Source organism: Leptodactylus fuscus, chromosome 5 (genome assembly GCF_031893055.1).
Source record: "Leptodactylus fuscus isolate aLepFus1 chromosome 5, aLepFus1.hap2, whole genome shotgun sequence".
Classification (NCBI taxonomy): Eukaryota; Metazoa; Chordata; class Amphibia; order Anura; family Leptodactylidae; genus Leptodactylus; species Leptodactylus fuscus.
In genome coordinates, this window is record NC_134269.1 from 174,202,835 (window position 1) to 174,222,619 (window position 19,785).

Here is a 19,785-nt window from a genome sequence, read left to right on the forward strand (position 1 = left end):
CATATGACATTACGTCCGATATAACGGGTACACCAGTGTCATACATGTGTCATAAACTGCAGTTTGGGCGCACAGCAGGGCGCAGAAGCGAAGGAGCGCGATGCGGCTTTTGGAGTACAGATTTTGATGTTTGGTATCTGGACGCCATGTCATGTTTGTAGAGCCTGTAAGGTACCAGAAAAGTGGATTCCCCAAAGGAGTGACCCCATTTTGAAAACTGCACCCCTCAAAGAATTTATCAGGGGGTGTAGTGAGTATTAGTATCCGGACGTGACTGCACAGCGGATGGCGAAGAGGGAATATATAAGCGGTGCGGAAAACATTGCAGACACCAAATTCCCTACTATGTCCCAGTAGCTCCTATGATTGGGGGAGTCACTCTGGGGGTCACTTTGGGCGTCACTTCTGGTGTTTTTTCGCTCATAAGCTGTAAATCTGGGGTGTCCCCTGATATTCGCTCGCACAGCTTATATATTCCCTACCTGCCGCAGCCAGTTGTGTTCTAATAATTTGGCGATTTTTGGGGGGGTTTTGCCTTGACATTGCTAGATGCTATATTTTCTTTATTTTTCTGGTGACGCGGCCATATAAGGGCTTGTTGTTTGCAGGATGAGATGCATTTTGTAATGGCACCATCTTTGGGTGCCTACAACTTACTGATTACATTTTATTAACTCTTTCTTGCTGGATTAAAAAAAAAAAAAAATCAATCCTGCATAGAGTTTTACATTTTAAATTTTTCGCCACGCAGCGTACAGCATAAGTAACATGTGTCCTTTATTCTGCGGGTCGGTACGGTTACGGCGATACCTCATTTATGTTATTTTTTTATGCGATACTAAGTCTGCAGAACAAAAACACATTTGGGGACATAAATCAGTGATTTTTGCATCGCCATCTTCTGAGAGGCGTAACATTTTTATTTTTCAGTTGACAGTGTTGGTTGAGGGCTTATTTTTTGCGGGAAAATGTGCGCTTTTTATTGGCACTGTTGTGGGGTGAATATGACTTTTTGATCACTTTTTATAGCATATTTTGTAGGATGAGATGGCAAAAAATCATTATTTCCGGCGAGTTTTTTCCGTTTTTTTTTTCCGACGTTCACCGTGTACATTAAATATTATTTCAGTTTTATTGTACAGGTTGTTACGGACGCGGCGATACCAAATATGCATTGCTTTTTTTAATTTTTAGTGCTTTTTTTTATATAATTCATTTTGTATAGAAAAAAGGGATTTTTGGACTTTAGAACTTTATTACTTTTTTCATACACTTTATTTTATTTTTTTTAACTTTTTCATGTGTCCCTTTAGGACACTTGAATCAGTTGATGCTTTGATGAAAGCATCAACTGATTCTGCACAATAGCAGACAGGACACGAGCAGGACATGAGCCTGCTCGTGTCCTGTAAGCTGCAGAGGAAGTGAGACACATCGCTCACTTCCTCCACCGCCTGGCAGGATCACCAGGTATGTGGGGGCTCCGGTAGTCTGGGGTCACTGGCCAGACCCCAGACTACCTTGTACTGACATCGGCACCCCCCGATCTCGCCGCGGGGGGTGCCGATCGGGTTAACCTGTCGGCGGATCCCTTTCGATCGCGCCGCGATGTTTGACGGCGCGATCGAAAGGGTTAACACGTCCAGTCGGACTCAGTTCCGACTGGACGTTATGGAGGAAGGGGTTAGGTGTTAGTAACATCTAACCCCTGTCCCCCCCGCACCCCTCCCCCCGCCAGAGAGGTACCTAAAGGCCGGACGTATTTCGGCAATAGTCCGGTCTTTAGGTACCAGCACATGAGGCCGTAAATTTACGTACGGCGGTCCTTATGTGGTTAAAGAGTAGCTTTCACCAACTCCAGTTCTTTGCACCTTTAATAGGCACCGCTCCACCACTGTTAGAGCTCTCTTTAATCAGAGGAGAACTTCTGCTACTCCATATACAGCTTTATACATACAACTCCTATGGAGCAGATTTATTGCCCCGTTCTGTGCATTATCAATGACTTATCTACAACTTAGCAGAGTGTATGTAATAGGACTTTTTTTTCCATAAAAACAAACTGTCGTAACAAATATATTTAAAAGGTTAACTTTTAATTGATCAGAATATAATAAAAAGATAACTTAGCCGACACGTTGATGGAGACCAGCCCAACTTGTATATTATGAACTGATACAAACCCATTGTTCGATGGCATCCAAAGGGTGCTGGGAAACTACATTCCTAGCTGAAGCCAACTAATACAAACCATAGTTGTTTTGGAGGAGGGGGTAGGGGGCTTCCTGGACATGTAGGAGTGGTCAACTCATAACATGACCATCTATGGTACACGAACCAAAGCAAGAAACTTATATGTAGATGTGCACAATAACACTCAAACGAGTAACATAACAGATCAATAAGAAATCCATAGATTGACAGCTTAGAAATATATACAGACTGATCAATAAAACACTAACCCAGTCACATCACATAAAAGTCTGATTTTATGGAAAAACAAGTCCTATTACTGTAACAGCAGGAATTATTTGTTTTTGTTTTTTCCAATCCCCCTTGTCTCTTCATACTGATATGGAGAAAGTAAATGCATGAAAAGTGTTGAAAAAAAAACATTTCTTTAAGATATTCCAAAGTCTTATTTTCTCCTATGTGAAAAGCTGTCTATAACTGGAGGTGCGCACTTTAGCTTTATTTTGATGACGTTTCTAACAATAAACCTATATTGGAAATAATACTAATTAAACTTTACAATGAGGATTACCAGCAAAGAGTGAAAGTGACAGAACTCTAGAATTTTATTTGGACAAACAGAACAATTCAACTTTTGTAGAAAACAGCTGAAGTTTGTCTTAAAAGAGACAATAAATAAATCCTTCCAGACGTAAAACTACAATGGACGTACAACCCACGGGATACATGAATGAATGCAAGATAGGTGAGAGTACAGGTCTTTAGTCTCTAGTTGGAACATACAGGGGCATACACAGAAATATCTACAGAAGTTACAGACTTAAAATACACAAATTAATGAACAACTCAAAAATTTCAAATTCTACACAAAAAGTCGCTGAATATCGAAAAGGTTCAGTAGTTTCCATTTATCCATATTCAGTGGTCACACAGAGAAGCGACTTGCTTTTAGTATTTCAGATTACATTGAAAATCTAGTATATTCTCATTTCATAAGTCTAAAATCTCATCATATATAGAATGAAACATCGTCCTACTGTTTGTGTGTTTTGGTTTTTTTTTCTTCATTTTTTTCTTAATTTTCTTGCTGCCAAGTGAGAAGGATATTTTAAATGAAGCCCAGCTCATACAGTCTTGGATAGGGGCATTTACTAGTAGCCAAAACTGCTCTCCCATGTTCATTAACCACACCTTTAACATGAGGGATGACAAAATTTTAAGGGGTTGTCCAGGCATTTAGATTTACCTTCCCTCCTTCAGCGCTTTCTTCATGCTGGATCCTGGTGGCTGGCACAGATGAAGAGAGATGGGGTGAAGTGCCCAGGGACAGGCGCTGGTTCCGATCACGGTATTCTGGGAAACCCCAGGTCCAGTATAAGGCAGGCAAGCGAGTTTAACTCCCTGGATAACCCCTTTAAACATATTAGCTATCCATAGATTATAAATGCCTGATCAGCGGTGGACTGACCACTGGGAACCCCATCGGTAATTAAGACAGGGGTCCCATGTCCCACTGTTTGAATGGAGCAGCAATTGAGCAGATGTTCAGCTGCTTCTTCCAACTCTATAGGTTATTCAGATCTCTGTACCCGGATGCTTTTTCTCAGTAATAAAGAAGCAGAACTCATGGTCAACCCTATGAGGAGACCACCGCATTCTCATTGATCAGACACTCATCACTAATCCTGTATTAAGGGGACCTTTTTCCACCTTCAATAAGCACCGTTCCACCGATTTTAAACACATTTCGAATCCCCTCTCTAGCCCCCATTCCCAAGCAATCGGTTCTTTTAGTTTCGGCACCCAACATGCCAATTAGCCTCCCCGCCCACCTGACAGAGTGCCTAACTAACCTATTGGGTGCGGAAACCAACAGCACTGATTCTACAGGAATGATATGACTTAGAGAAAAATTCCAACTGCACCAGAACCAGATGATACACAAAGGACTGGAGTTGGCAGAAGGTCCTCTTTAAAAGGGATTTCCCAAAAAGAGAAGTCTGTAGACCTTTCTCCAGCTGCACATTCAATTTGAGTGATGGCAGGACTGGTGATGGTCCACATTGAAAGTGAACAGGAGCACCAACTATCAACTATCCCATGCTCGAAAGTGGGAGAAAGGTCCTGCAGTTTTCTCTTTGTTGGAAAACCCCTTTAAGGGTAACTTCACACGGATTTTTTCAGTCAGGATTTTGAGGCCATATCCGCCTCAAAATCCTGACCAAAAAGACGGCTCCCTTTGAAATCAATGGGTGCCGGTCAGTTCTTTCAAAGTAGCGAGATGCTCATTCTTTCAGGCGGATTCACCTCGCGACATCCACCTGAAGACACTCCCTCCCGACTAGGCCCATTCATTTGGGCCTAATCCGGAGCGGAGTGCACTGCACTGGTATCCAGTCGCAGCTACCTGTATTTTGGTCCGGAACCCGCCTCAGGTTCCGGACCAAAAAACCCCGTGTGAACTTACCCTATGAGCTGAACTGCTGAGCATGAGGGTAGTCGGATTTTAAAGAGTCTACCTCCAGATTTCTATGTATGCAGATACTATTAGCAGGGGTGTGTAGGGTAACGCATAGGCCTTTTACTTTTCCTGTACTCCAGCTGAATGGTGTAGCAGGGACATGCCGAGCCTCCTCATTAACCCATTTTCAACTGTTGGTCTGCAATTTAGATCATATATATTAGATTTATTGCCACAGATTTACATCCTGCTGAAGTACAAGGTACGCTTAAAAAGCTTAAGTACTGCAATATCTGCATACGGACCAAACCAGTAGTAGATTCCTTAAACCTATACATTTAAAATGGACCGACACCAGAGACAATGTGTTCCTATCCCATTAATTTCAGTGGGACCATTGGGCAAAGCTGACTTACAGTCGACTTTGACGCTTGTTCTTTTAGTAGCTGTACATACTGTTACTAAACTTGGCTCAAAACTTGGGAAACAAAAGATTTATATCAAAACCCAAAGCAACAAATACATGTCCCTTATATGATCATAATTCACCCACTTTATAAAATAAGAGAAACTTACACTATATATACAAATAATAAATGGATGAGGAACAATGTGTTACTGCTGTGGACATTGTGTTACAGAGGTGGGCTTTGAAGACACATGTAGAATAGGTTGAGCTCTATGTCTTGATTTCCTCTCATATTTTCGCAAGTCCTTGTCGTCCTCAGTTTTTGTTGGTTCATAGCTCGGCCCTCCGGACGACGACCTACAGGCAAACAGTCAGTCTAATTTCAAAACTGTTATAGAAAAAGATAAAGCATGGCAAGAGATTTCGGGACAGACCCTCTTGTTTGGAGAGTATATACTTAACTCACTTTACTTGAGACTTGATCTTACCATTACCGGATTCTGACATAAGAGCTGCACAAGGATGTCATACAGAATAGAAGCAGAAATATGATGGTAGAAAATCAGGACACCGACAAGACAACTGCTTAGTAAAGCCTCCATGTTACATAGAAAGCCTGTGTGACTATGTTCGATACTGAACCATTCATACAGATATGTCATGGACAAGCCATAAAGCGAGGATCATACATCACAGCAAACCAGGGTGACGCTTTTGGGGTAAAGGCGACTCCAAAAACAAGAGGCAATCCTCGAAATGCAAAAGCCTCAAATACTAATGATCTGCTAGTCTGACTAAAATAGGAGAATATTGGACAATGGACACTGTAAATCTTCAGTGAAGCTACAACTTTAGAACTGGTCAAGAACATCCAGTGAGATGCAAAGTAACAGACGTTGGTAAATCCAGAAAGAATTGGAGCTTTAGAATGCCATGTGTATGGCCGGGGCCCCACGGGTCGGAAAAATTGCAGCGTTTCACAGTAAGTGCAAAGTGGATGAGATTCTAGTGAATGCCATGCCCACTTTGCAGTAAAATTGTGGCGCGGACACACCACGGTTTTGGAAATCACAGCAGGCCAATTGTACCTACGGAAATGCTGACGTTTTCCCCATAGATATAACAGAAAGTCCGTGGAGGAAAACTCCGAATTTTCTGTTTAAAGCGCTGCAGGAAGAACCGCGATGCGTTGCCGCCGCGGTTTTTCCCACAGCGCTTTATTGCTGTGGGATGTCCTATGGGGCCCTTAGCATCAGGCATGAAAAAGTTGCAAAGTTTTGTGCAAAAATTTGTAACCTTCTTCAATTTTGTGCAGTCATCACCACTCTCCTTGGATTGGACAAGATGAGAGCCCACCAACCCCACTAGTTCACTGGAGTAAATGGTCCCTGAAATCTATGCCGCCTACAAACGGATGCAGGTTATATGACGTCACAGGTGGAGTTAGAAGCGGTATAAGTAACCAGCAAGGAAATCCTTCTCATGCACGTCTTAGATATTATTATTTATGGACAGTCAGTGACACATGCTTAGTACTTACACATAACATTGTAAGGGGAAGAAACTAAAAAGCAGGTAGGGCAAGTTCACATGGCTGTGTGACTTCTCCGCGTGGCTAGCGCTCCTGATTAGGCTCAAATAAATGGGCCTAATCGGGAGTGACTCTCATGATGTGGCTGAATGAGGTGCAGAATCCGAGGGAAGATGGGGCATGTCGCTTCTTTTTCCCCACTAGCTGGAAGAAAAAAAAAAAACACTAGCGGGAAAACAAGCAAGCGACTCCCATTGAAATGAATGAGCCTCAAAATCCTCCTGCAAAAAACTGTGTGAACTAGCCCTTACATATGTATCAGTATTTGCTTAAAAAAAAAAAAAAAAGTGAATAGTCTAAGGGCTAGTTCACATGGGGCAAGAGGCGGCGGATTTTGACACTGAATACACCCCTCACAATAGAGGTCTATGTAGAGCGCTAGCGTTCTTTTTTTCCACTAGCGGTTTGTTCCTGCTCGCGAAAAAAAGAAGCGAGCTGTCCTTTCTTCAGGAGGATTCAGCTGCAGGACCTTGCGACAGAACCCTCCAGACTAGACCCATTCTTTTGGGCCTAATCCAGAGCGGAAAGCCATGACGGGTGCCGGTAATGCCGTCGCGGAATGTGTTCACGCGGAACCCCGTGTGAACTAGCCCTAAGTCTATGCCAAAACTGTCTCTAGTGTACATATTAAACACAAAAATAACAATACTAGGGTGTTCTCTCTGAATATTCCTGAAGATGAAAAGGAGCCATGACCTTTATTGTGGCAACTGGTTTCAGCATCAGTCGGATGCCTTTGCCAGGCCAGTAACCAGAGTATAGGGTACATATGTACATGTATACATGAGTACATGTATAGTGTATATGTGTCAAACCCCACTGGTGTAGGAACCCAATGACCAGATCAGTACTCCATATGTATTCCTCTGATGAAGAATAGGTAAAACGTGCCTACTGCAGCTTTCTATCAGTACTGTACATCGAAAAACACTTCCAACATAAACCTCTGGCGGAACAAGTAAAATAAAAAAATAAAAAAAACTTAACCAAAGCCTTATCCAGCAACACTTGCATTTTCCTTCTTTCATAAGCCTTAATAGGGAGTCTATCAGATCTAAAAACCTCCCAAGCTAATAATAGTGCAGTGCAGCGCCCTTTAATATGTGCAGAAACGTATCGTACCTCTGTGGCCACAAACTGATTAAACTAATGCAGAGATAGTGAGCCAGCTTCGTGTGGACAAGCAATTCAGCCAGAAAGTGGATCGAGGGAGATTTGTATAGTTTGCTGCAGTCTGTAGGCAAATCTGTCAAATTGCCCCCACCTCTGGTTCACCTGAAGGCTGCAGATCCATACAAATATGATCATCACGTCATTGGTTTGTGGCCACAAAGGAGAGTTTCTGCTCCATGTGAGATTCCGATGTGGGGCCGAGTTTGCAGTGGATTGCCCTCCGAGGACGCACTCGCCTCTATGGGGGCTTCCAATCCATTCTGTTCCAATGAGACGTCGGATTACAGAGCAGGTCCTATCCAGTTCAATGTCATGAGAACAGAATAGATCGGATGATCCCATACAGGCGATACATGGACTGTATTACTGGCTTGGCAAGCATTCTAGCTCTGACAAACACCCATTAGTTCCTTTTATCTCATTCTCTATAGTACAGATTTATAAACATCCCCTAGAATAGCTTTCATTCTTCAAGAGCAGACTGGCTAAAGAGAAAGCAGCCAGCCATGCCCAACACCGGCATCTTCAGCCAGCAGCTGGGCATCCAGCATGGCAGATCTGTTGTCAGACATAAGCGACCTGGCATTTACATGTCAGATCAGTATCAATGTAACCTATTGGTGACAATTCATACTGCACATGAACAACTTAAATCGTACTGGTGTTTATCAGTAACAGTGTCTCCATATTACCACATCACAATTCGCCCTCCATTGTCTGCTACACTTTCTTTACCAACCTCACATACTAGTCAACATTTTATACCCATAAAACATCCTGCACAAATGACCCAGTCCATAAGCTGAGGTAGCCACATGACTAAACACTAACTAGCCAAAATGCTTTGGGTCTAGTCATAAACTGTAGTATATCCTTTGGGAAATCAAGGGTGTATGCCAGGAGGGATTAAGGGGTACCTGAGTTTTCATGAAATATGTTAAGCGTCTTGCTGGGCAGTCTATTATATCCACTTATCAAACCCCTCTAGTCCTCGCCTCTGCATCCAGTACTGACCACTTACTGTGAGATCAGATTACAACAGCTGCTACCCCTAGAGGTCTATGGAGAGGGAAGTGGGAGAGCAGCTGCAGAAAGAGATGCTGCTTTTGCCAGTAAGGGCTAGTTCACACGGGGCCAAAGGGGCGGATTTTGACAGCGGAATCCACGTCATAATCCGCCCCTTTACAATGGTGGTCTATGGAGACCACTAGCGTTCTTTTAGCGTTGCCGATAGCGGGAAAAAAAGCGAGCTGCCCTTTCTTCAGGCGGATTCCACGGCTCGCTGAGCCGTGGCTTCTGCTTGGCAGCCGCAACCTCCGGCGTCGGCCCATTCATTTGAGCCGACTACGGGGTGGGGGAAGCCAAGACCGCGACATCGTGGCAGGCGGGTTTTGACCATATTTTGACTTGGCTCCTTGAGTCAAAATATGGTCAAAGTCCGCCCCACCGCCCCCCCCCGTGTGAACGAGCCCTAATTGTTTTACTGTCTCAATCCAGGGCTAGACTCTAGATACACTACTCAGTACTTTGTCCTTGATGTTAGTGTGCGTTTAAGGTTAAACTCACACGAATGAATAGGATAGTGTGTTTTTCATGGCCACTTAAGTCTGTAAGGGACCCATGAAAATGGGTGCCTGGTAGATTCTGAGTCAAAGGCCAATATTTTGACAGTAGATTAAAAAAATGGACCTCTTAATGGAGGAGATTCATTATACAAATGTGCCAGAATTCTGGTGTCATTTGTGCCACAAAAACAGTCTAAGACGCTGTGCGCCACATTTAGGATAAGGCCTAGCGGCAAGGGGGTATGGCTTAATTTACACAATCCAAAATATTTCTAAGCCTACTAATAAGTGGTGCAATATTACACCAGTCGAACAATCTGATAGATTCATCAAACAGCAATAGATGATTTGATAAACCTGGCGCAGTTTAGGGCAGTCTAGTCTAAATTTTTTATTTAAAAAAAAAAATAAAAAATTTTTTGGTCGCGTGACAACATTTACAGAAACCCTGTCACAGCTGGATTTGATGTTCATGTGAATAAAGCCTAAGAGGGGCACAGGATCTATTTTTCTTTATGGGGGAAATAGATTCTGCATGGGGAAAACTAGTGAAAAATACATAGAATGTCGAGATAATGTTATTCTTCATGTACAATACATAGAGAAAAAAAAGCTTATTCTGAAAAGTCATTTAAAATAAACACTTTGTACTTACAAGAGTAAACTACTTGACATTAAAGGGAACTTGTCACAATGAACATGGCAGGCAGCATGTTATAGAGCAAGAGGCGCTAAGGGGGGGTTCACACCAGCGCCCGATATCAGTTTTGTAGGTTTCCGTTTCCTGCCCGAGAAACTGGACAGGAGACAGAAACCTGCAGGAAGTTTTAAAACCCATTTTTGGAAAGTGTCCGGCCATGAGCGTTTTGTGCTCTCCGTGGCGAAACCGTTTTTTTGTTTGTTTGTTTTTAAACGGACACAAAGTCCTGCATATCCGACTGTGTCCGATTAAAAAAAAAAAAAAAAACCTGGTTTCGCCACGAAGAGCACAAAACGCTCACTGGCGCTCACTGTCTGCCAGGTTTCCGTCTTCCGTTGGCAGAAGACAGAAACCTGAAAACGGAGATTGAGCGCTGGTGTGAACCTGCCCTAAGCAGTATAGCTTTCATTTCAATTTCATCTCATTCTAAGTTTGGTAATCCAGTTGGCTGTCATATACATAGTGTCAGACACTGAATAGGACCGCCCACTGGACTCCTAAACATAGAATCAGCATGAGCAGGAATAAAAATCTACAGCTTATACTAAATCTTTTCCCATAAAACTAATAGTCTGCTGAGGTCCTCCTGCTCTGAATATAAGTTGCTGTCTGGAGATCAGACTAACAGATTCCCTCTAACATAACTTAAAGGGGAGGGGGGGGAAGGTGCATACATAAAATCAGCTTATTAAATTAGTGCATTTTAAGAAAAAAATAAAAGCATTCACAGATATTAGTAATACTGAAATTCCAGTGTTGATTTCACATACATGTGCACATATTAAATTAAATTACAATCACAAAAAAAAGAGGGTAAAATGCTTTTTTACAAAAAGGTGCGGCAACTAGGATTTTTTGAAAGGACTGAAAAATTTGAGCCGTGGAAGCCGAGAAATAGGAAAGAGACACCATGCAAAGCTTAAGAAAAACAGAAAGAGGCGTATAGCGTAGTTCACAAAGCGACAGATAAAAGACCTAGGTTTTTCTTGAACGCTCTGCTCCAGAACTGGAGCCGACACTGACCTGGGGGATGTAGAGTTTAGGGCGCAGTCCTGTTTACTTAATGTCTGGGAGTCACTTATGTCTTCCGCTATTCTTACTCGCTTCCGCTCTTTTACAGGCTGGGGACTGCCAGGCGTCTCTTGGCTCATAGGCACGTCTTGTTCGGCAGAAGGTGCAGGATTCTCTTCAGAAGAGCAGGCTACATTTTCCTTTTCTTCACAAGTTTTGTTGTTCACAAGTACAACAGCACCGACAGGCAAATCTGTACTAGCAGCTACATCTTCAGCTGGACAGTCAACTGGAAGTTGTTCGCGTCTTCGTCTCTGAGTTCGCAATTTAACAATTTCTAAAATTAAAGTAAAAATTTACTCAATTGTAAACTGCCTAAAGCTCAACAGGTAGTAAAATCACATTAAGAGCTTGCCTCACGAAATTACAGCAGCTTACGATCTACAGGGAAGAATGAGAAAAAAATGTAGAATGTAGAAAAAAAATACATAGCAATATCAGACACTGTTCACACCGTGTATTTTTCTTAACTAAAGCTTAAAATCAGTAGAGAAATCATGTTGAAACAGTTTTCTAATTTCATCTGTATCACTTTTATACGCAGTACACATCTAGTTCTGCTCTCCCCTGTATCAGTTGCAATAATGTATAAGTGCTCACAGAGCATTGTCTAGACCCACAGTACATATACCCTGGGGATATGCCCTGCTATCCCCAGGGGTGCATTACATTACATTGAATTGAGTGTGATGGGCATTGAGGAGGGCATTACATAATAACATAAAGCTCCATTTGGAGCTTCTGTTAAAGGGGTTGTCCCATCACAAGGATCCTATCTATACTGCTGGTTTATGTGGATTTAAGCCTTTTCCTAAATGCATTGCTTTATCAAAACTGCTTTGTTTGGCCGCTATCTTAATTTATTCACTTCATTGTTTACACTCTGTTTCTATGGCCCTAGGGATTATCTGCTCATTTGTCAAGTGATGTAGCTGCCTGCTCTCAGGGGGGAGGGAGGGGCTGGGAGCAGCTCTGAGCTGTTTGTGTCTGATAAGTAGCGGAGCTTCTGAGCTCCGGGATTTCTGAGCTCTTATCAGTCGGTTTAATTGAATTTGGCTGATAAGGGCTGAGATAGGGAGTCTGTTACCTCAAATCCAGCTCTGCTACATCAGCTTCACACTGTAGTAATTAATTTACAACCAATCCTGTGCAAGTGAAACCCTGCCCACCTATGTGCCGAGAAAAGCATGAAGCGAAGAGCACAACAGCCTGCAGGTTAGTGAACAAGCGTAATCGGAATACCCCTTTAAGGCTCGATCACACGGGGCAAGAGGGGGTGGATTTGGACACGGAATCCACCTCAAAATCCGCCCCCTCACAATAGAGGTCTATGTAGACCGCTAGCGTTCTTTTTTCGCTAGTGGTTTGTTCAGACTCACAGAAAAAAGAAGCGAGCTGCCCTTTCTTCAGGCCGATTCCGCGGCTGAGTCAGCCCCCATCTGGACTAGGCCCATTCATTTGGGCCTAATCCGGAGCGGAAAGCCCTGACTGAACATGTTCCCATGGAACCCATGTGAACTAGCCCTTAACATTTATAGGAGATCGCTACTTTAGGGGTACTCGGTGGGGATCTTTTCTCACTAGGGGTACTTCAGGGGGTTGAGAAACACTGGTGTAAGCCGAATACAATAGTATCAGTCAGCAGGAATATCTACAGTATTTGCAGCATTACTGCATCACAAGAAAAAAGTAGGGCTGATTTACTAAGACTGCCATTTCATAGAAGTATGATAAAAAAAATTGATGTGATGAATTTCTCAAATGTAAAAGTGTACGCGGTGGGATCACAGGAAGAGACTTTTAAAAAAAATTAATTAAAATACAGACTGTCTCACTTTCAGCTTTGAAAGTAAAATATGAATTTCACAGCCTTAAACTGTGCAATATAGCAGAAAAATATATAGTACCATCCGGCTCGTATTTCATTTTCAGCTCATCCAGGTTGACACGAAGTTTCATGTTTTCACTCTGGGAGAGTTTAAGATGTCTATCGGTGGTAAAAAGTTTCCGTTCCAGCTCCAAGACTCGCTGGCTTTCTGCTAAAGCCTTCATTCTCTGCAGAGATAACTCATCTTTGATCTTCTCCATCTCCTTACTGTAAAGAGGAAGGAAAGTTTGAAAAAAAATAAAAAAAAAAATTATATATATATATATATATATATATATATATATATATATATATATATATTAATGTGTGTCCTCTCCATTCAATTTAAAGTATTCAAAAGGACGCTGACAAGATATTGAAATTAGAGCAGACTCCATTCACAATTCCCTTAGCATTTTTCATCAGGTTAGTACTGCATTTTAATCACCAGAGAGCGCTACATACAGAACTTGATGAATCCAATAAAAAAAGTCAATGGGAACCATCAAAACCTATTATAAATCTGTTAAAAAGCAACAGATTATACTGGATATGCCACGGCAATAGTAAAAATAGGTCATTATGCCAATGAGAACAGTCTTCTATCTAGTATTTGTCGTCAGTAATGATTTACAGCAGTATTTGCAGGTTATCCATCTATCGCATATCCTAAGTATATGTACTGCCAGCTCACTATTGCACTCTATGTAGAACGCAGCAAGATCTGGCAATTTATGGTAACTTCCTACAGCACAGATGTGTGCCCATATTGGTCTCCGTGTATGCAAGTCCATTGTGTGCTCTTTATAAAAGGGACGTCACTGAAAAATTAGATCAAAATGTGATCTTTGGTCGGATAAGTCTTTATGGGTGGGATCTTCTAGGAAGATTAACATTGCAAATAAGCTGTAAGCATAAGCTCTGGTTTAGTTTCTGCACACAGTCAACCTTAAAGTCCAGAACTTATACATTGTGCATGGAAGTCAATAGCAGATCTTACAAACCTTGAATTCTCCAGTTTCATTTTTAGTAAATCCACATAATACACTTCATCACCTTGCACCAAGGCGTCGGCATTGACCTTTGATGGGCCATTCTCATAGTTCTGCTGCAGGGTAACAAAAAGAAAACCATTGGAAATTCTCACTTGAAATTATAATGCTTGATTCAATGATTTATTTTCTTTTTTAGATCACAAGATTTTGAGAGACACATTTGTGGGAACAAATAGCTCATATATTTGCATCTGAATGTTGAGCGTTGTATTTTATTCTACCTGCATGCTGCACAAAAGGAAAATCCTGCATATTACACCTAAATCTGTGAATCCTGATCATAAAGTTGAAACAAACCACGCAACTATACTGTCAGATCCTACTAATATTACAAATGTGAAAGTTTGTGTGTTTGGATGTTTGTTCCTCAATCACGCAAAAACGGCTGAACGGATTTGCATGAAATTTGCCACATACAGATATAGGAACCCCGATTAAAACATAGGCTACTTTTTATCTCGGTAAATGACGTCACTACACGACCGCAGTGAAGGAATTTAGGTTCACACTACACTAAAGGACCTGTGATGACAACATCCGTTCAGCCGTTTCCAACACAAAAGCAGCTCAGACACTGACATAAGAAGACCCCTCTAATCCAAATGGCCAGACGTAGCAGAGATTAGGCAGCGCTGTAGCACAGCTGAGTACGCTGTCCATATGCAGAGATGTACATACAACTGAGTATGCTGCGCATATGCAGCAATGTAGCAGAGCCGAGACGCGGGAGCAGGCTGATCATCCACAACAGCAATTGGCTAATTATAAGCGGCTCAGCACCAACAACAACCCGCAGACGAAGTCACGGGCAAATGGTGACCACAGCACTGCCATTACGGTAAAAAAAAAAAAAAAAATACACAAAAATCATCAATGGAAGTCAAATTTATTAACCAACGGAGGCATGGATTTGGAGTCACCCCCAAAATTAAGTGGAAAAACACACTACAGGCTGATCCAACTTTGATGTAATGTCCTTAAAACATGTCAAAATGAGGCTGAGTAGTGTGTGTGGCCTCCACGTGCCTGTATGACCTCCCTATAACACCTGGGCAGGCTCCTGATGAGGTTTCGGATGGTCTCCTGAGGGATCTCCTCCTAGACCTGGACTAAAGCATCTGTCAACTCCTGGACCGTCTGTGGTGCAACGTGACACACTGGAGGCACTACCAGGAGACAGGCCAGTACATTAGGAGACGTGGAGGGGGCCGTAGGAGGGCAACAACCCAGCAGCAGGACCACTACCTTGCCTTTGTGCAAAGAGGAACAAGAGGAGCACTGCCAGAGCCCTGCAAAATGACCTTCAGCAGGCCACAAATGTCCATGTGTCTGCACAAACAGTGACTCCAAATCCAGGCCTCCATTGGTTAATAAATTTGTTTTCCATTGATTATTTTTGTGTGATTTTGTTGTCATCACATTCAACTTTGTACAGAACAAAGTATTCAATGAGAACATTTCATTCATTCACATCTAGGCGGTGTTATTTGAGTGTTCCCTTTATTTTATTGGAGCAGGGTAGTATGTATAACTGGGAAAAAGAAGACAGATTTCAAGAAGAGAAAACATCAGGAAGAAAATTGTGTGAATTTACTAATCAGTCTACAACAGTTTTCTGGGGTAGATAGATGTAAATGTGGAGCATTTTTGTAAGTCTCGTTTTCAGAGAACTGCAAAAAAAATAAAGTGCATTACCGTACCTGACATTTCTCTAGTTGTCGCACTTTTACTAGTAGTTTCTCAACCTCACTGTTCTTCTGTGCAACCATTGACTGTAGCCTTTCCAGCTGTTCAGGGTCAGTTTGGGAACCTTTCAACTGCAACAGAGTTGCTATTTGCACCTGGAAAAAATACCAAAAAATAATAATAATAATAAACATTGTTAAATTTGTAACTACGAAGGGAGATGTGAACCTTACTCATAACTGTAAAGTAGATCGACATGCAAACACATTACATATCAGGCTGGGAGATAATGACCTAAATCCGTCATGATTAATAGCAATTATTTAGGTACCACCCCTTTTAAACCATACGCATTTTCACCTGGCACTTCTGTTTGGACCAAACATACCTGAACCGAAACTGCTATTATACTGAGGGGTTCCTTCAGCCCACAGAGTGTAATGAGTGGAGGCCCAGGAAAGAGCAAATATAAACAGCGTTACTCACCTCTCCCGTGTTCCAGCACAACTCCCTGGCGTCATCGGCTCTTCCTACTGACGTCAGAGAGAGGGCCTCAGTGGTCATATAGTGTCATAATTTCACGTGACCCATGGTCCCTGCCATCAGTAAGACGACCTGGAGCCCAGAAGAGGTGAGTAACATTTAATCCCCTGGGCCTTTGCTTATTATACTTTGGGGTCTGAAATGTTTAACTGCAGGCGGAACCTCACAAATACTGTAATAACTGAACCAGAATAACATAAGTGAACAAAATCATGTGAGTTATCCTGGCTGAGCTTCGGTTTTGGTTATTGTTTGATTAATCGCCCAGCAATGCAATAAAAAGATTAGAGTTATCTTTTGAGAGACACTCAGCCCCTCTGTGCCACAACCCCTCATACTGCATTAATACAGGTCATGTCGAAATGTAATCCAATATATGCTGAGAATCTCTACACCCTGCACGCAACATTAGGCTCTATCTACAGTATAAAACATAAGGTTAAGCAAAGCAGTGGTATGTGGCTATAGCCGTACCTTCATTCGATGCATTTGTTGCCTGGAGAAAGCATGCTGTTTCTGAAGTGACTGGTACTGCACTTTCATACTGATGAGCTGGCGCTCCATTTCTGCTCTACGGTCTTCCACCTGTAAGACACAATGTACATGTTAGCGATTGATTATTGCGATATCATTAAGGGCTCGTTCACATCTGCGCCCGGGAGTCCGTTCTGCAGATTTCCGTTTCCTGCTCAAAACTGGGCAGGAGACGGAAACGTGCCAGCATGCTCCAATCCCATTCATTTGAATGGGTTTGAAAAGTGTCCGGCTGTGAGCGCTTTATGCTCTCCGTGGCGAAACAGTTTTTTTTAAACCGGACACAGAGTCGGACATGCAGTACTCTGTGTCTGGTTTAAAAAAAACGGTTTCATGTGGAGAGCATAAAACGCTCACGGCCAGACTTGGCATGACAGATTTCCATCTTCTGCATGCAGAAACCTGAGAACGGAGTGCCGAACAATGGTGTGAACCCAGCATAAGTCCACGGTACTAAACAATAAAAAAGTGTTTCTGAACATAATACACCAACTTAAAATAGACTAACTTATTAAAAAGGTGGTACTGATGTGTAACAACTGTCCCCATCACACTCATCACTGACCAATCCGCCAAATATTTAAATGCAATTCACCTGTAAAGCGCATACTTTATTTTTCAGGGCTTTTACCTGTATAACACATACTGATACTTGTAATGGATATAGATCTGATTAAAAAGATTTCTGGGGCAACACGGTGGCTCAGTGGTTAGCACTGTAGCCCAGGAGTCCTGGGTTCGAATCCCGCCAGGAACAACATCTGCAAGGAGTTTGTATGTTCTCCCCGTGTTTGCGTGGATTTCCTCCCATTCTACAAAGACACACTTATATGGGGCTCACAATCTACATTAAGAAAAAAAAATAAAATTCTGACAGGGCTAATTGAGACACAATGACAAGTTTGTCATTCAGAGGAATCCTTTGTGCTCTAAGATTTAAAGGTATCCCATCATTTGGCTTCTCACCCTGGTGAGACCTTAAACCCATCTGTTGTCACATTTCTTTGCACACTGAGCACCTTGAGATGATACAGGTAGTCCTCGACTTACGACGTTGATCCGTTCTTGCGCGGCGGCGTAAACCGAATTTCGACGCAAGTCGGAACCTACCATACCGACGCCGCGTAGGAACGGATCAACCCCCCCCCCCCCTTTAAAACTTACCGTACGGTGCAGGGTGGGCGGGCGGGCATTCAGGCCTCCTCTTCCTCCGATGTTCCGTCCTCCTCCGGCGCTCGCAAGCTGATAATAGCCTGGGCGCATGCGCAGTAGCCGTAATAGAAGCATCATGATACTGCGCATGTGCCCTGGCCATTATCAGCTTGCGAGCGCCGGAGGAGGACGGAACATCGGAGAAAGAGGAGGCCTGAATGCCCGCCCGCCCACCCTGCACCGTACGGTAAGTTTCACATTCTGTTTCAGGGTTTTATTTTACAAGCTCACTTGCAACAGCAAGCTGCCAGCATTGATTTTCCGCAGGCTAGTCCTTGCTAGCTGGGAGTGCTGGCAGTTTTCTGTTACAAGGGAGCTGTCGTAACCGCGAAACGTCGTAACCCGAGACCGTCGTAACCCGAGGACTACCTGTATTCTGTTTAGCCTTTGAAGCTGCTTGGGCATTAGTATATTGCCTTTGTGCTAATGGCCAAAACTGAAGACATTGGAGGAGATGTATGAAACAGTCTTTATGAAAATCTGTCTTTACTGCTGCTAGCAGCCACAGTGTAGCCTTCATGTTCTTGATTAGAGATGAGCGAGTACTGTTCGGATCAGCCGATCCGAACAGCATGCTCCATAGAAATGAATGGATGCACCTGGTACTTCCGCTTTGACGGCGGCCGGTCGCTTAACCCCCCGCGTGCCGGCTACGTCCATTAATTTCTATGCGAGCGTGCTGATCCGAACAGTACTCACTCATCTCTATTCTTGATAACAGAGCAGTGCTGTGACTAGTTACTAGACACAGTAAAGACAGTATTTGCTTTGGACTACGTCCGAAAATCTGCCCCAATATTCCATGTATTGTGGTCTGACTAGTGGTCTGCAAGATCCTAAAGAACAGGAGACAACAGAATATCCACGTGCACAGGAGTCGGCAATACAGATTTCTTCGCGTTATCACCAGTGATGTCTGTATTAGCAGAATTGATAGTACTGACCTCTGCAAACAAGGAATTGCCTTTACTGTTGGGGTCTTGGGCCTTCTGTAACGCACTGTCAAGTTGAATCTGCAAGTCCTGGTTTGCTTCACGTGCTTTCTGTACATGGGTCAAGAAAATATAATTAAAACAGCGAGTCCATTAAGTAGCTTTTAAGACTCAAACCTAATAACCTCCGAGTTGTATGGATCCCATAGGAATGTGGCAGAAACGTTAGAGCCTTAGGCATTAGTGATTGACAAGGATTTCAATGTGTCTATTCACATAAGCATTTTTCAAGGCCACAAAAACGGACATGCTGTATCTTTGGCTTTACTCACATGACAATGACATTTTTGACTGTTCTATCGGCAATTAGAAACAGACGCGTGCATACATTTTGAATGATTCTAGTGGCCGTCATGTGAATAAGTCCATAAGGAACCATGAAGCGATGTAAGGAACGTTACGCACTTGCTCTACATAATACATACCGCATGAATGTAATGACCAGTTAGATAAAGCTACTTATGAACAGAACATATAACCATGCATTATTTTTCTGTTTGACTTTTACTAGAAATCATTTCAATTAAAGTAATTTTGATGCACAAAACAAAAATCTCTAATAGTAAAACAAAGGCTTTCGCATTAGCAAGGCGTTATCAAGTGTATGAAACGGAGGATTTCTGCACTCTCTATCCTATAGTGTCCAAAGTAATACCTTTAAGGGTCAGATGGAATCACCTAAGTGGATAGGATTAACCAGAGCGCCACCTTCTTATCCCATTAAGCTTACAAA

General features: G+C 42.6%; 1 protein-coding gene across 2 annotated transcripts in view; it reads right to left on the minus strand.

Annotated features, from left to right (window-relative positions):
- Positions 1-5,250: 5,250 nt before the first annotated feature.
- The window catches only part of SPDL1 (spindle apparatus coiled-coil protein 1), a 36,313-nt gene continuing 21,778 nt past the window's right edge, over positions 5,251-19,785 (minus strand). Inside the window, exons 6-12 of one of the 2 annotated variants that reach the window (XM_075274749.1) lie at positions 19,005-19,103; positions 16,789-16,899; positions 15,786-15,926; positions 14,035-14,138; positions 13,071-13,258; positions 11,116-11,440; positions 5,251-5,420 (exon numbers count right to left, since the gene is read on the minus strand). In XM_075274749.1, the coding sequence (XP_075130850.1) occupies positions 5,270-5,420; positions 11,116-11,440; positions 13,071-13,258; positions 14,035-14,138; positions 15,786-15,926; positions 16,789-16,899; positions 19,005-19,103 (1,119 nt within the window). In that variant the 3' untranslated portion in view covers positions 5,251-5,269. Of the gene's footprint in view, positions 5,421-10,920; positions 11,441-13,070; positions 13,259-14,034; positions 14,139-15,785; positions 15,927-16,788; positions 16,900-19,004; positions 19,104-19,785 lie in introns of those variants that run through there. The other variant, XM_075274750.1, reaches the window with a different exon arrangement.